Raw genomic sequence first — 16,125 nt, 5'->3', positions numbered from 1 at the left:
TCCCAGCATCTGTCCCATTGTGTCCCTAGTATTTCATTCCTGCTGTAAGGACAGGTACCACAGCCTGCTGCTCTGTAACGTCTACAATGGGTTTGAAGCAGCTTGGCTTCGTGAGGGATGTGGGTGCAGGCTTGGGGGTGGGATGGGGAGACATACTTGATACATGTTTTTATTTGCATAAATGAAATGCTTATTTCTGAGCAAAAATTTTCATTTTCGATTTATAGAGATTCACTTAAGAACTAGAACTAGTGACAGAAAGAGGCGCCCACTTGAATAGTTTATATTTTATTAGAACACAGTTTGCAGTCCTGATTCTGAATTTAACATTCTTCAAGCATTCAAGTCCAGTGAAAATTTTATCAGCTTTGCCACATGAAAATTCTTTCCAGGATGGTGATTTAATTTTCATGTTGATCTTTAAAAACGTTTGTAAACCTACAGCATTAATTTCAAAATTTTCATGTCTGAGTGCTCTTCGTAGGGAAACAGCTTCTGGTTGTGATGAGGCACTGCTTCCCATGGGATCCCAGCTTGGCCTGGAAATACAACATGTGTCTCTGGATGGTGGGGTCTGGGGACATGACACCACCTATATAATGTGGGGCTGCAGGACAGGCTGGGGGGTATATACAAACCACAGACTTCTGGGCCCCATCTGGACACCTAGAATCAGCCTTCAGGGATAGGACCAAGAATTGAGTTTTTAAATGGTGCATGACAGCCACATTTGCCACCTGTTTTCTGGGTCATACCTTTCCTAGAAGGTCACAGACCTGTCTGGGTTTCCTGACCACTCAGCCTGGTACCTGTTGGCAGAGGCTAGATATATGCAGAAGGGCTTACATCCTCCTCATAAGCACAGATGCCTGAAGAGCCCTTGGCAAGGATCATTTTGTCATTAGTGTTTTATGAATGAAAGTAATTATAAAAATGCAATATTAAAAGTACACAAGTGTCAGTGTTCCTGGCTGGCTCAGTCAGTGGAACTTGGGACTCTTGATCTTGGGTTCATGAGTTCAAGTGCCACACCAGGCCTAGAGCTTATGTAAAAAAAAAAAAAATACACGTGTGTGTGTGTCTATAATCCTGCCACCAAGTATAACAAATGTTAATTGGTCTATGTTCTTTCAGATTTTTCCCTATATACATATGAACATGGAGAGGATTATTTTTAAAAATAGAAGGAGTTGGGGCACCTGGGTCGCTCAGTTCGTTAAGTATCCGTCTCTTGATTTCAGCTCAGGTCATGATCTCAGGGTTGTGAGATCAAGCTGCATGTTGGGCTCCCCACTGGGCATGGAGCCTGCTTAAGATTCTCCCTCTCAAAAACAAAAACAAAAGAAAAAAAAAAAGGGTTCTCCCTCTTCCTCTCTTAATAAAATGTGTGTGTGTGTGTGTGTGTATATATATATATATATATATATATATATATATATATATATGGTGTTTGGTACTTCGCTTTCTTCACTTAAACTATAGTATAGAGATTTTTCATATAGTATCTGAAGGAGGATTTCATTCTTTTTCAAAGCTACAGGGCACGCTGTCCATAGGACACGGGCACACGTAGGGGGTGTTTGCCTATAGAGGCAGCTGTTGTGGGGGCTGTGCTGGGGAGGGGCGGGTTGGGGGGCACGCGTGGTACCACACTGCAGCCAGGCTGTGTGAAGCAAGCCCCAGTTGGGCCTGGCACGTGACAGGGATTGCAGGACAGTGGCCGGTGGTTGTGGGGGCGGGGGGTGGAGGGCGGGAGTCGGCTGCCTGGCTCCATTCTGGAGCTCAGGCAGTCACTAGTCGCCATGCACCCCAGGATTTCCATGGGTGAGACTGGAGGATGACAGCACACCCCTCCGTGGTGCTGGGGGCCTGACCGGTCTGAGGACAGTACCTGGCCACAGCAGGGCCAGTTTGGGTATAAATGGCAGAGGCCCCCCTCCTCCAGAGTCCTCCCTGTTTTTCTTCCATTTACTGGGTTCTTAATACAGTGATAGCAGCAGCTACCATGTTCCCAAGTGCTCCCCAATGCCAGGTCCTGTGTCACCTCCCAGGTGGATGTTCCTACCACACAGATGAAGACAGGGAGGGGAGTGGCAGCCCAGGTTCACCAGGCGCAGTTCTGGAGCCTGCACCCCACTGCTGTGTGGCCAGTCATCTACCCTGACACCCCCTGGCATTCACCATCCTCTCTTCTCCGTTCCACAGACCAGGAAACGGGCCTGAAGACCCTTGAAACCTGCTCTAAACACATGGTAGGACTGCTGGTCTGACCTCTAGGACTGCTGCATAAACCGCCTCTTCCCCTTCCGAGCACAGCTCCCCAGCCTGCCTCCTCTGCTGAACAGGCCTCCTCCACTAAGCCCCCCGGGGCTGAGGGGGTGGGGGGCAGGTAGTGGGCTGATGGCCCAGCCTGTCTGTCTGTTTTCAGGGCCCCATTCTTTTACTCTGCTGATTTCTGCCTCTCTGGAGTCCTGTGTGGGGGCCCAGGTGGCTTCTTAGAGACAGCAGCCCCTCCCAGGGCCCAGGGCTCACCCAGCTCGCTCGTGAACAGCTGGCAGGTCTCTGGGTTGCGGATGGTGAAGGCAATGTAGGCCTCAGGAGCCTGCTGTTTCTTCAGGCAAGCAGAGAGCCTCTGTAGGACTCTGATCAGGGAGAGGACAGTTTCTGGGCAATACAACACATCTGTAATGAAAAAACTCAGGTTACTGAAAGGGGCTCACTCTAGGATTCAGGATCCAGAAAAGAGGGTGCCTGGTTGTGCTGACGTCAGCAGCAGGGCTGGGGCCTGGAAACCAGCAGCTTTATTAGAACCATGACACTGGACCAAAGAAGATGACATGGTTAAAAAGGAAAACTTCGGAGAGAAAAAAAAGCTGCTGAAAAACTCTGCATGAAATGGAAAATATCCAGGACTCACTGGTGTTCCTTTAAAAAAAAATCAGTTCTTTGACTATGGTCTATTTAGAAGATGCTTAATGAAATACCCCCCAAGCAGCTCTCTGTCTCAGACTTCTTGTTTGCAGGGATCTTCTGTTTTGTTGGCTGCACTGAGGGGTAGGGGGTAAACTCACTCCCTGTCAGCACCCTTACTTGGGAAGGTGCTGCTCGGGCTCTGTGTTCTGGCCACTGTGGGCCTGGAGGTCTCAGGGCTGTAGGCCAGGATCAGAGCCACAGCACTGTCAGCTGGACTGGGGACTGGGTGAACTCAGTGGAGGACAAGGGGGCTGTTGGCCAAACACCCCTTGTGTCGAGGACCCTGTCCTTGCGCCTGAAGTGGCTGGGCCCGCCCTTCTCCCACTCATGCCCTCAGAGATGAGATGTGGGGCTTGTCTCTGAAAAACATAGGGGCCTGATCTGGGACAGAGATGTGCAGGCAGAGCCCTTGGAGTCATAAGTGCAAATATCAGGCAACAGAGCTGTGTAGAGATAGAAGCAAGCGCTTACCAGGGTGAGGCACTCAGAGCTCGTTCCCTGACTCTGAAACCACTGTGGTTTGACCCTAGGTCTGCCCCAGGGCTGGGTGTCTGTGACATGTATAGGAATCAGACATGGTCCTAGGGAGAATCACGCTTGTCCCTTGCAGCCCTGAAAAGATAGGGCTGCCATGGCCATTTTGGCCCCACATCTGAAGACTGGGGGGGGGGTGGTGGAGGCAGGGCTGCTGTTCAGCTCCCCTGCTTCATGGGTCTGCTCTGGCCATTTCATTCAGATTCAAGGGAGGGACATAAAAATCTCTCTGCTCAGCTGCAGCCTGGCTAATAGGTCAGATGGCTTTGGTGCCCTGGGGCCTGTGCACTCCGTCTCAGGCTTTGCTGAGAAAAGCTGGGTTCATTTATCTGAAGGAACCATTTTAACAGGAATACATGTGACCACTGTGTCAAGTGGGAGGACTGTGGCTTTAGGGCATCCATGAGCCATGCCCTGTAGTTTGATGTCTCCCTGAAGGCCCACAGTGGCACTTCTACAAGTCTCATCATTCCTCTGCCTGGCAGGATATACACTGTCCCCTTCCCAGAGCTGAGCACTGGGTAGAGCTGTTCCAGTTGCTGCGGGGCAGGAAGCAGTACCTGCTGCTATGATTACATCTGGCTGGAAGGCAGCGAGCTCAGGGGCTGTCACAACATCCCAGTCCAAATGGGCCACCATCACCCTGGGGCTCTCTGAGTTGTAGGTGTTATGTCCTGGGTGCCTTGCAGGGTCAGTGGTATCTGGTTCCAATGAGAGGCCATTGAGAAGGATGTTTCCTCGGAGCTGCTCAAGGACACAGGTGTGACAGTCGCTGAAGATGTACGTGCTGGGACAGCATGTCTTGCAAATGGCCAGGCCCGTGAGGCCAGCTCCACTGCCGAGCTCTAAGACAATCCTGGGTGGGAGAAGGGGGCCTGTGTCTGAGATTGTGCTGAGAAAACTGGCCTTCCTGCCCTGCCCGGCACCCCAAGGTCACCTGTGAGCAAAGGCAGCCGGGTTCTCTATGGCCCATTCTGCAAGGTAGAGTGCGGCGTCCCACGTGACCAGGCCGGTGGTGCCATGGGAAACGATGGCTGTGCTCTCCGAGAGTGTGACTGAGTCTCCGGAAGGCTGGGCCGAGACAGGGAAAGGATTAATCTAAGCTATCAGGAGACATGGAGCTGATTTTAAAAAGAAAAACATCACAACAGGTGCATGGTAGATAAGACTGTGGAACATTCTGCCACAGAATACTACACAGCAATGGAAAGGAACAGGTTATCACTGTACGTGCCACCTGCATGGGTCTCGAGGACGTTAATGGTGCACAAAGAAAGCCAGTCTCAGAAGGTCACACATTGTGGGATTCCATCCATCTCACCTTCTCAAAATGACAGGACTGTGAAGAGGGAGAACAGATCAGTGGCTGCCAGGGTGGGGTTGGTGGGGACTGGGGACAGAGGAGGCCCGAAGGAGGTCTTTGTGGTGACAGCAGGTCAGTATCTTGATTGTAGTGGTGCCCACACGGACCTGCACGTGTGGTAAATGAGGTACACCTACACATGCATGGTGTGTATGTCAGAGTCCTGGTAGTGAAGCCGTGTAAGTTAGGGCCCGTGTTTACAACAGGGGAACCTAGGGAAAGGGCACCTCTCTGTACTGTTTTTGCAATGTCTATGAATCTGAAATTATTAACAACAACAAAAAGTCACAACTCTCTGGCATCATGAGCTATGCATGAAAAGACTTAGTGTGTGGGGCCTTCCTCAATTCAACCCAACATCTGGGGCCTGGGAATTCTCCAACCCTTGAACTTTTCTGTCACCCTCAAAGCAAGTGTTTTCCTGGAACATGCAGTCCTGAACTGTGTTCTCCAAAGTGGGGCATCTGAGCAGGGCACTTCAGACATGCAGTCACCTGGGGGCGGTTTCTGGTTATCTCTGAGCTCACAAACTCATATAGGAGACTCCGGTCTCTGGTGTACTGTGAGCAGTTATTTGTTCATTCATCCATCCGTGCATTTTTCCTGAGCATCTATTACGGTGCTAGGGATTCACATGTGACAAGATGAAGTCATTCCCTGTTCTTATGGAACTTCCATGCCAATGGGGGTTAAAACCATAATAAACAAAGTAATTTCTCGGGTTTTCAATGCTAAGAAGGAGACAAAAGACTACATGATAACAGAGACTGGCGGAGGGGTCTATTTCAGATAGAATGGTCAGAAACAGCCTCTTTGAGTATGTGTCATGTGACCTGGGATGTAAATATAAAGGAGAAGTGAGGCATGTGAGGTTCTAGGAGGAGAGCATTCCAGACAGAGGAGGTGCAAAGGCCCCGAGGCAGCATTTTAGTTGGTGAGTTCAAGGAAGGCAAAGAATGCCAGGGGTCTGGAGCAGAGGGAGAGCAGGAGGAACTAGAGGAGAAGGAAGGCTGTAGCAGGGCATGCAGGGCTTGGCAGGCCACGTGAGAAACTAGGATTTGAGTCTGAGTGTGAAGGACAGCTGCTGGCAGGCTCTGGGTGGTCGAGCAACACGCTCTGTTTTACGTCTTAAATCAAGGGGAGCACTCTGGGGTTTCTGGGAGTGTGGTTTTGAATCTTCCGGAATCCCCACATACAGAGTAGTGAGATATGGACAACATTCAACAAAACTAGGTGAAGCCGAAGTATCAACAAGTGGGGACAAACCACCAACAGACATAAGACGCGCGCGCGTGTGTGTGTGTGTGTGTGTGTGTGTGTGAGAGAGAGAGAGAGAGAGAACAATGGGGCGCACAACGGGCCTGAGGACAGAAGCCTAGTAGCCAAGTATTCACTGGAAATGCAGGTGCCAGCTGTGAACCACAGCCCATGGAGAAGAGAACTTGCTGCTCTAGTCATCGGGGGTATGAGGGACTGGGGGTGAGGCCTGATGGCAACTACAAACACTGAGAAATGTGTGAGAAGAACAGAAAACACTTCAGACATCAAGGTACATGAGAAGAAGGTGAGAAAGAAAACAAAACATAAAAACAGATCAGCCCATTAGAGAAATGGAAGGTGAAAGTAGTGAAAGTTTAAACATCAAAAAGAAATTAAGAAAGAGATTATAAGGAGCTCAATGTGCCCTCCTCACAAACTCATATGTTAAAGTCCTAACTCCCAGCACTTCAGGACTGGGACCTTATTTGGAGACAGGGTCTCTTCAGAGAGGATTCTCTCTCTGAAGTTAAGATGATGTCATCAGAGGGGCCCTAACCCAGTAAGACTGGTGTCCCTGTACACAGAAGGCATAGAGGGAAGATGATGAGAAGACAGCCGTTGGCAGGCTGAGGAGAGAGGCTGGGAGTACATCCTTTCCGCACGGCCCTCAGAAGGAACCAACCCTGCCAATAACTTGATCTTAGACTTTTGGCCTCCTGAACTGTGAGACGATAAATTTCTGTTGTTCAAGATACCCATTTTTGGGTACTTTGTCACAGAAAATGAAAGCAAAGAACAAATACTAAAAATTTTAATTCAAGAAAACATTCCTAAAAAACAAAAGATAAACACTGAAGGAGTCCACAACGCACCCAAGATCACTGAGCCAGAACAACCCACCTCAAGATATATTCTACTAAAATTCTGGACTTTAAAGGGAAAAGTCCTTTGGCCATTTAAGAGTGAAGAGCATGGGGCATACACAGGAAAGAATATTAGGTTATTACCAGGGTTTTCCACAGCAACACTTCATACCAAGGAAGATGGAGGAACATATTAAGAAATTCAAGAAGAGAGAAAAGAGCACATTTGAGCTTCACTAAGGACACAGTTTGCAGTGGGCTGTATTCTTTCTGGGTATGATAAGAAACCAATTCACTGCACTGACAAAGAAAGAATCAAGTCTGTATCCTGCCTCTCCTCTATGGTCTCTATCAGTGGGTGACCAAACAGTGGAGAAAGGGAGACATCTCGTAAAACTTCTCTAGCCAATGAATGAAAACAAAGTGACAGAATTAGAAAACCACCCTTTCATATTCTCCAATGAATTAAAGAATAAGCTTTGAGCATTCATAACTGCTATCATAACAGATACGATGTGTGTCTCCTAGAGCCCCATTTTGTGTTCTTGCCAAAGGGATCAAGCAGATGTAAGCCTGACCGGGCCTCCGAAACCAGCCAGTTAGTGGGAAACAGAGCCGGAAGAACCTGCCAAACAGCACCACGCACAGGCGAGTAAATCCAGCCTGTGGAAAGCAACACAGACACTGCCAGGGAAGAAACAGCTGGAGGGGGACCTGCATGTGGAGGGAGACTTCAAACTAGACGGAGCTGATGGGCAAGAGTAAAGGCTGGTGCCAGTGGTGCTGAGTCCAGAGGTGCATGTGGGTGGGAGGAAACCACAGAATGACTGCTCCAAAGGCCCTGGTGGTCACTTTGCAGTGACGGAGGGCTTGCGGGCTGGCTGCCAAAATTCTGTCCCTTGACTGGAGTACCGGTCACCATGGTGGCTGCCTTGCAACAATTTGGTAAGCTGTACATTTATTTCATGTGGTTTCCTACATCTGTGTTTTATTTTATAATAAAAGGCCCAAAACAAAACCTGAGACCCCTTTAAGTGTTATGTGCAGAACAGACTTCTGTGGACCAAGAAGGTGTAACACCAGTCCAAGGGCTGCAGTATTTGCCAGGCCAGTGAGGATGGTGCCGGTGGGCAGCGGAGAGAGACTGCTCTCCTGTAACACCATCAAGTTTTTACTGAGGACTGAGCACCAGGTCTCTACTACACAATCATGTGCACGACCTGACTTAACCCCCAGCCACCCCATAAAATAGGTACTATTATGTACTGAAATGCTTGGTTTGCTGACGGGGAAAACAAGGCTCAGTGTGCTTAACTGACCTCCTCTAAGACCTCAGAGCTGACAGGGCAGGATTTGTACCCACTTGACGCTGACTGGAGTCTGAATTTCAACTCTGTGCACAGGAGTGGATGTGTGGATCATTCGGGGAGGGAGCCCATCTCCTACCAGCAGATAGCTCCGGTGGGACTGGGTGGGCTCCTCGGCCATCAGGACCTCTGCCAATGCCTCGTACAGCTCGTCCAAAGGCTCCGTGTGGACAGCCTCGTGCTGGAGGTAGGCAAAGCAAGAGCTTCAGGCAAGAGGTTAAGTTGACCCTCATGAATCAAACAAATGTTCCATGAGTTTATTTATTTATTTATTTTCTGTTCTCTGACTGGAGGATTTTTACCAAATTTGGATGGGAGGTTTGGGATGGATTAATTTAATACAAGCCACCTGGCATATGAAAAGTTCATGTGGTGGGGTAGCTAGATGGTATCTCAGGTATAGAGAGGGTGAGGGTGAGGTGTAGTCTAGGACAGCAGAAATAGGACTGGATGAGCTGCCATGTGACGGTGACAGGGAGCTCTGCCCTTCCATCGTGATGTTGTGGATGGATCAAACAACTGGAGCTTTTAAGTGAGCCTGGGCAAAAGCCACAAAGATGGGCACTCTACATGGCGTGGCCGGCTTCATCAATGGGCAAGCCTCTGTTGTGCACCTCACAGGGGCAGCAGCGGGATAGCCATGCTTCTGGTGGTTCTGGGGAGACCTGTGGGCCACGACTGTTGGTAAGAATCAGGTGGGGAGGCAACGGAGAAGCCAGGATTGTTTCATGTGCTAAGCTTAGGTGAGACATGGCCCATGCATTCAGTCGCTGAAGATAGCAGGTCTGATGCTGATCACTAAGGAATCACCTCTCTGACGTCCAGTCTAACGTGAAACCCAGCAGCTTTGGGCTCATTTTTAAAAGACATCCTATAGGGGCGCCTGGGTGGGCTCAGTTGTTAAGCATCTGCCTTCAGCTCAGGTCATGATCCCAGAATCCTGGGATAGAGCCCCACATCGGGCTCCCTCCTCGGTGGGGAGCCTGCTTCTCCCTCTCCCACTCCCCCTGCTTGTGTCCCCTCTCTCTCTGTGTCTCTGTCAAAATAAATAAATAAATAAATAAACAAATAAATAAATAAAATACATCCTGTATCAGTCAGGAAAAGAGCCCACATCAGGTAGTTCATTGGGGGAGAAGAGGGTATTGCAAGACCTAAAACACCCAATAGAGGGCAGTGTGGCAACCCAGATCTCGGCAATAGCAGGAATAGGTCAAGAACCTGTGGGCTGGCAGCCTGGGGGAGAAAGGAGCAGGGAGCTGGGACCACAGAAGAAATGCAGCTGCTGCTGGAGACCTCTTGAAGCACAGAGGCAGAGACACCCTGGCCTCTCTTCCTCCTGCCCCCCATAGCCTCTGACAGGTCAAACCCAGCTAGGAACAGTTACACAAGGAGCCCCTCTGACATACTGGGGTTTGTAGAGCAGGCAAAGGGCATGAGTTCCAACGGGCAAAGCCAGGCAGAGTTCACTTCTGGAGAATCAGGCAAGTCCCAGGTGCTGTCCGGCTACCAGACAGTGCCCATTACTGACCTTTCTGATGAGCTCCGAGAGAAAGCACCGGGCATACTTCAAGGACGGCGGATGCTTCACACACAGAGGATGTTTCACAGTCTGTGACAAAGGACACAATGTGAGTTGCTAGACAGACCCCACTGTAAGTCTCCCACAAACTTCAAGTGAATATAGGGCAACCCCCATTACTCAAGCCCTCAGAAAAGATGTGTACAGACACAAGGGTTCTGGGTTCAGGTGACCCTCATGAATCTGAATCAGTAAGTCTTCAGATACAATTCCCTTTCCAAAAAAATTTCTCCACTACAGTGGTGTAGGCTGACAGAACATTCTGGGCAGAACATGGAGCACATGGACCCAAGAAAACACCCTGCTATAGACCGTATGTTTGTGTCCCCCACAGTTCATAGTCTGAAGTCTAAATCCCAATGTGATGGTATTAGAAGGCAGGGCCTTCGGGAGTGATTAAGTCATGAAGGTGAAGCTTTCATGAGTGGGATTAGTGCCCTTATAAGAAATCCCAGAGAGTTCCCTCAGTCCTTCCACAGTGAGGACTCAGCTGTCTATGAAGGAAGAAGTGGGTTCCCCACCAGACACTTGATCTTGGCCTTCCCAGCCTCTAGAACCATGAGAAACAAATTGCTCTTGTTTACAAGTCACCCAGTCCATGGTGTTCTCTTATAGCAGCTTGAATGGTCTATGCCGCCCCTGCCCAGCGCAGGCAGCATGAATTAGTTTTTAGTGGGGATGACTGTGGGACTGTCTGGCTCTGTGGAAAAGGTGAAAGTGCAAACGGCGGGAACAGGCAGACCGGGCACTTGCTCTCCTGGAGCTAACATGCCAGGCTGAGGACGAGTGCTACGACGGCTGGGACAGAGGAAGATGGGGACTCTGCCTGCGGTGTGGTGGAGGGGAAGGGGGCTCTCAGGGGTGACACTTCGGCTGATGTCTAGAGAAGCAAAGAGCGGGAGGAGCGAGTTCCAGGCAGAGGGGATAGTTTGTGGAGGCTCTGAGGCAGGCATGGCCTGGCATTTTGGGAACAAGGGCAGAGCAACAGGGGTAGTGAGAATAGGGGCCAGGTCACATGGAGGGACATGATTTTACTCATGGGCAACAAAATACTCACACGACCCTTCAGGGGATTTCTGGTCGGCTGGTGTTAGGTTTTAGCCTCAAGGTGAAAATCAAGAGTGGGCTGCCGCACAAGGACTTCAGAATCTCTGAGCTTACAGTCCTGAACGACGGGGTTGCTCTCAAGCCTCCCCTAGCCATGGCAACATCTTTCCCACATGGTGGTCGGACGATCTTGGTTCACCCTCTACACAGGAATTCTTAACCTAGGCTTCTTGGATGGGCTTGGTGGTTGGAGTAGTGTCTCTAACTCCCAGGAATTTGTACATAAAATGTATTCTTCTGGTCCTATTTTTTAATGGGGGTGAGATTAGAACAGGAGAATTCATAGCTTTGGGTTTTCAGAAGGGTTCATGATGCTTAAGAGAGTTCATAGCCAGGGGCACCTGGGTGGCTCAGTTGGGTGAGCGACTGCCTTTGGCTCCCGTCATGATACCAGAGTCCTGGGATTGAGTCCCGCATCAGGCTCCCTGCTCTATGGGGAATCTGCTCCCTCTGACCTTCTCCCCTCTCATGCTCTGTCTCACTGTCTCTCTCTCAAATAAATAAATAAAATCTTAAAAAAAAAATGCAGTGTGATCTCCACTTGATCCACATGGCTAGGGTCAGGGTTGGGGCAAGGCCAGCAGAGCGGCAGTCTTACCTGTACCCTTGCCCAGAGGTACCTCAGAATTCACACCCTACCTCGGAAAAGCAGAGCATAGCTACATCTAGAAGAGACATGAGTGGGCAAGACTTGCCTCCTTATTTTTTCCTTAAATGTAAATGTAAAGAAGAAAGTCTTTGAGCAGCTACCAAGTGCATAGCTGTCATCTTGGTTTTCATTGTGGATGATTTCTAAAACAGCTCCCAAATTCCCTCCTCTCATGCAGATTTTTATATATTCTAATGTCTTCGTCTAGGAAAACAACAGAGCCAGAGCTGCCTGAGGTGCTGCCACCTAAATGCAGTGTCTTTCTTTTTAAAGGATACAAGTGCACCCACTGTGTTTCTATCACGTCTTCATGGGCAAGTCAGGAGGCTGGTGATTCTGATTCTTACCTTTCGCAAAATATTCAGCAGCAGCTCAGGACCTGATGAGTCCCTTAATTTCTCTTCTAGGCTCTATTCAGAGAGAGAGTGGAGGGGGGAGAGAGAAATCTCAAGGGCATTTTCACAGGAACATTAAACATGCAATAGGACATGTTAGCAAAGTGCTAAGTGATCTCTCCCCAGGGACCTGGAGCCAGTTGGAAGTGAAAGCCACAGACTGGCTGAAAGCCTGAACTTGAGAAGTCCTGGGTAAGACCTGGATGAGTCAAAGAAAAAATATCAGAAGACAGACTCTTGGGTCTGCATTAGCCCTGGCTGTTTAGGCTCGCTTAGGTCGCAGAGCAGCTCCATGGATGACATGGCCAACCAGGAATTATAGGAGCAATGACACTGACACCTGATGGGCTCACCTTGGACTTGACATCTGAGTTACAATGGCTAGTTTATGCTGTCCTCTCTGACAGGGAACTCCAGCCCAGCAGTGAGCTCAGGTTCTAGAAGCAGACAGACTGGTCCTGGCTGGTATGTGACATCAGGCAAATCCCTTCATTTCTCCAGAGTGAGTTAGGCTCTAAAAGGCCTATAAGCCTGGCCCTTGCCCTCTCTCTGACCTTGTCTGCCCCCCAGCCCTGGCCTCCTTGCCATTCTTCAAGTGCAGCAGCCTGTTCTCACTGGCAGTGCCTTCCCATAGCGGGCTGCTTTACTGTTCAGGTTCTGGCTCAAATGTCACCTCTTGGGAGAGGCCTTCCTGACTCCCCCTACTTTGATGATACATTTCTCTGTTTCATTGACTTTACAGCCACTGTCATCTCCTGGTGTCTTCTTGCTTATTCATTTACTTGTTTATTCTCTGGCTCTCCCATCCAACCAGGGCCTCATCTGTAATATGTACTCCTGGTTCCTGGTGCCTGGCTCACGGAAGGCATTCAGTAAATATTTGGTGGTGGAATAAAAATATTAGCTAACACCCACCTCACCATGACCTGGACATTGACTCGGGTGCTTCAATCTCCTGTAATTCTGACACCAGCACCATCATTGTATCTCCCACTTAATAAGAAAACTAAGGTATAGGAGAAATGCAGTCACTTGCCCAAGGTCACACAACTTGTATGGGGTTTGGCCAGGATTCAAAACAGGCAGGCTGGATCCCAGGCCTGAGCTCCCCCACTACCGCACTCTACTTCTTTACTAATCAAGCAATCTTTCTGGTCAAATGTGAATGGTAGTAATAGTACCCACTGCACGACTGTTGTGGGCCAGTCTAAGTAAGCATTTATCATGGGCCTGATTCAGAGTAAGCACTCATTTCCTGTGAATAATTGTAGTTGATATTGAATTCGGACACATAGATGCTGTAATGAAGGTTTACATTTTGGGTTAAAAAAATGAACTATTTTTAAAATATAATAATATATATAAAAATATAATAATTTTTTAAATATAAAAATATTCCTTTCTGATCTGCAAGATCTCTCAGAATGCTAAATGGGTTAGGTCAATGAGGCACAAATGACTAACCATCACCCCTTAAGACGGGGCAGACTTGGGGGAGGAATATGTACCCAATCTGAGTCATCCCAGTGAGCTCATCGCACATGAATTATGAAGGAGGCAGCATCATTAGAGCCCCTGCATTGGCAGAAGGAAGCTGCTGCCATGGTCATTTCCATGTGCAAGAAGGGCAGGTCTCCAGAGCAGGGAAGGTGAGACTTCTTTCGTCTCTCTTCTGGCCTGTTTTGAAACAATACCCTCCTCCCCACTGCCCTGTCTCTTTCACCACAAGCATAAGAGCCTCAAACTGCCTCTGCGAGGGTTCTGTCCAATGCTGATGGCACAGATGAGAACACCGAGGCCTGGCAAGGGCGGGAGGTGTGGTGTCTGGAACTTGGTCATTGCGCTCATTACAACTGGTCTCCCGGTGTCCTGAGGACGTGGACTGTTTAAATGGGCAGCAGCGGGGCGCCTGGGTGTCTCAGCGGGTTAAAGCCTCTGCCTTCGGCTCAGATCATGATCTCGAATCGAGCCCCGCATCGGGCTCTCTGCTTAGCAGGGAGCCTGTTTTCTCCTCTCTCTCTCTCTCTCTGCCTGCCTCTCTACCTGCTTGTGATCTCTGTCAAATAAAATCTTAAAAAACAAACAAACAAACCCGGATAGTCTTAAAAAGAAATGGGCAGCAGCAATGGCTAGAATAACAACGGGCTAAACAAAAAAAGTAATGAAATTTATCGTGAATTGTCCGACCTCACCCCAGAGTGACAAAGAGAAGTGGGAGGAAACCCCGCATTTCTTGAATTCGGGGACTCTGTGCAAAGGCAGCCAAGGGCGGGAAGGGCCAGGGGAAGAGGGAGCAGAAGCCTGAGTGCAGGCTGGGCCCCCCAGACTCGCGCAGGTGTGCCTCCTGCTGCCCACCGCCAGCCCGCGCCCCCGGCGGAGCCCGGGGGACAAGAACAGGACGCGCGGCCGGGTCCAGAGAGGGAGCCGAGAACATCACGTGGCGGGGGGGGAACGGGTCCGGCGCCGGAGCCCGCCCAGCCCTCACCCCTCCTCTGCCGCCCCTCGCCCTCCCTCCGCGCGCCCCACCGCCCACCTTCCAGGGGAAAGAGCGCAGTGTGCGCGCTGCCAGGAAGCGGCGCTCGAAACTCGGCAGCAGGCGCGCGGCCTCCGCGCTCTCCTCCGGCGCCATGGCGGGGCGGGGCGGGTCCGCGGCGTTGCCCGGGAGACGGGGCGGCAGAGGGGTGGGACCGAGGCGCTGCCAGGGGCCGGGGGCGGGGCCAGGAGCCGCCGGGAGTGTGGGAGGTGGGGAGGCGGGGCCACGGTTGGCTCGGGGCGGGGCCTGGGACTTGAAGGGAGGAGTCAGGGTTTTGGCGCCAAGAGAGGGCAGGCGGGAGGCTACGGCTCTCTGGTAGCTTCCAGTCAGGCGAAGGGCAAGGTAACATTCTCGTTGTTCCCTCGCCTTCACGAGGGTCTTTTTGGCCGAGTGGACGGATGCGTAGCCCTCTCCCAGTTGCACTCCTAGGAGCGAAGGAGGCTGACGGCCCAAACTTTCCAAGGCTGCGTCCTCAGGCGGGTGTTTGGCGGCCTCATGCCGTCGCCGCCCCTTCAAGACAAAGTGCGGGTTTGCCGCTCCGCGTGGGTAGGTGGCGCGGTTAATGGGCGAGGGAACTTAGGTTCTCAGACCTGACCCACCAGGGCGCCGCAAGATGACTGGAGGGCTGTGAGGTGCGCCCCTCTGCCAGATTCTTAAACCTACCCCTGGAAGCCGTGCGGGGTTTAGTCCTCTCCGCGGTCCGCGTGCTCTCCACAGCACGGTGCCCTGTTCCGGCCACGGCGACCTCGAACGGCCCCCGTGGTGGGAGCCATGCGCTGAGGTGCTCTCCAGAGTCGGGAGGGAGGGCGCGAGGAGCTTGGCAAGGTCAGCCTGAGGTCACGTCCTCTCCATGACCCTCTCAACACCAGGCAGGACTGCCCCCCACCCCCCAACTCCTCCAGCCTTTGGATCTGCCCCTAACCCATCCAGTCTTGTCTTCACCAGACACTTATTAAGCACCTGCTGCGTACCCAGTGCTGTCAGGGGATGCAACCGTGAGGAAAACCAGGAGTGGTCCCTGCCCTTCGGGGGCTCAGGAGCTCGCGCGGAAGTAGGCACCGCACTAACTACCACACAGATGCGTGTGGACCGGCTTGGCAATACCTGTCGTGCAGGTGGAGCTCCCGGAAGAGGGAGGACTTAGAGTAGAAGTTTGACTTTGTAGGGAAGGGAGTATGAAAGGAGAGTAAGGGGGCTGCTGGGGATGGTGGGGATGGGGAAGAAAAGAAAAAAAAATATTTCCATTAGGCATTACTGTGCCTGGAGTGAAAGGCAGGGTAGACAGCAACCCGCGGGCGCTGCCTGCGGAGTCTGAGCTGTGTTCAAAGCCTAGCACGTTCACTTCAGCGCATCTCTCATAAAACTCCATTTGGAAGAGTCCAGAGCTAATTTGCTAAATATACTTGCAGAAGGTAGATGAGGGTGCAGATTAAATCTTATTACCCCTTTCAGATGAAAAACACTGAGCCCTGCTCAGCTATGAGAACAAGAGAGGAGAA

At 50.7% G+C, this 16,125-nt stretch overlaps 1 protein-coding gene across 3 annotated transcripts; it reads right to left on the bottom strand.

Annotated features, from left to right (window-relative positions):
* Positions 1-77: 77 nt before the first annotated feature.
* EEF2KMT (eukaryotic elongation factor 2 lysine methyltransferase) lies at positions 78-14,755 on the bottom strand. 3 transcript variants are annotated; one of them, XM_059415378.1, is made up of 8 exons: positions 14,627-14,755; positions 12,046-12,108; positions 9,892-9,972; positions 8,440-8,541; positions 4,445-4,578; positions 4,068-4,363; positions 2,533-2,682; positions 78-539 (listed from the first exon to the last, which is right to left on the bottom strand). In XM_059415378.1, the coding sequence occupies exons 1-8, from the start codon at positions 14,720-14,722 to the stop codon at positions 439-441; spliced, it is 1,023 nt and encodes a 340-aa protein (XP_059271361.1). In that variant the 5' UTR covers positions 14,723-14,755; the 3' UTR covers positions 78-438. The 3 variants fall into 3 exon arrangements, with proteins under 3 accessions (XP_059271361.1, XP_059271363.1, XP_059271362.1); XM_059415380.1 differs by lacking the exon at positions 8,440-8,541; XM_059415379.1 differs by lacking the exon at positions 12,046-12,108.
* Between the last annotated feature and the right edge of the window lie 1,370 nt (positions 14,756-16,125).

Source organism: Mustela nigripes, chromosome 11 (assembly GCF_022355385.1).
Source record: "Mustela nigripes isolate SB6536 chromosome 11, MUSNIG.SB6536, whole genome shotgun sequence".
Taxonomy (NCBI): Eukaryota; Metazoa; Chordata; class Mammalia; order Carnivora; family Mustelidae; genus Mustela; species Mustela nigripes.
The sequence above is the reverse complement of the archived record's forward strand: the minus strand, read 5'-3'. Positions and strand labels throughout refer to the sequence as shown.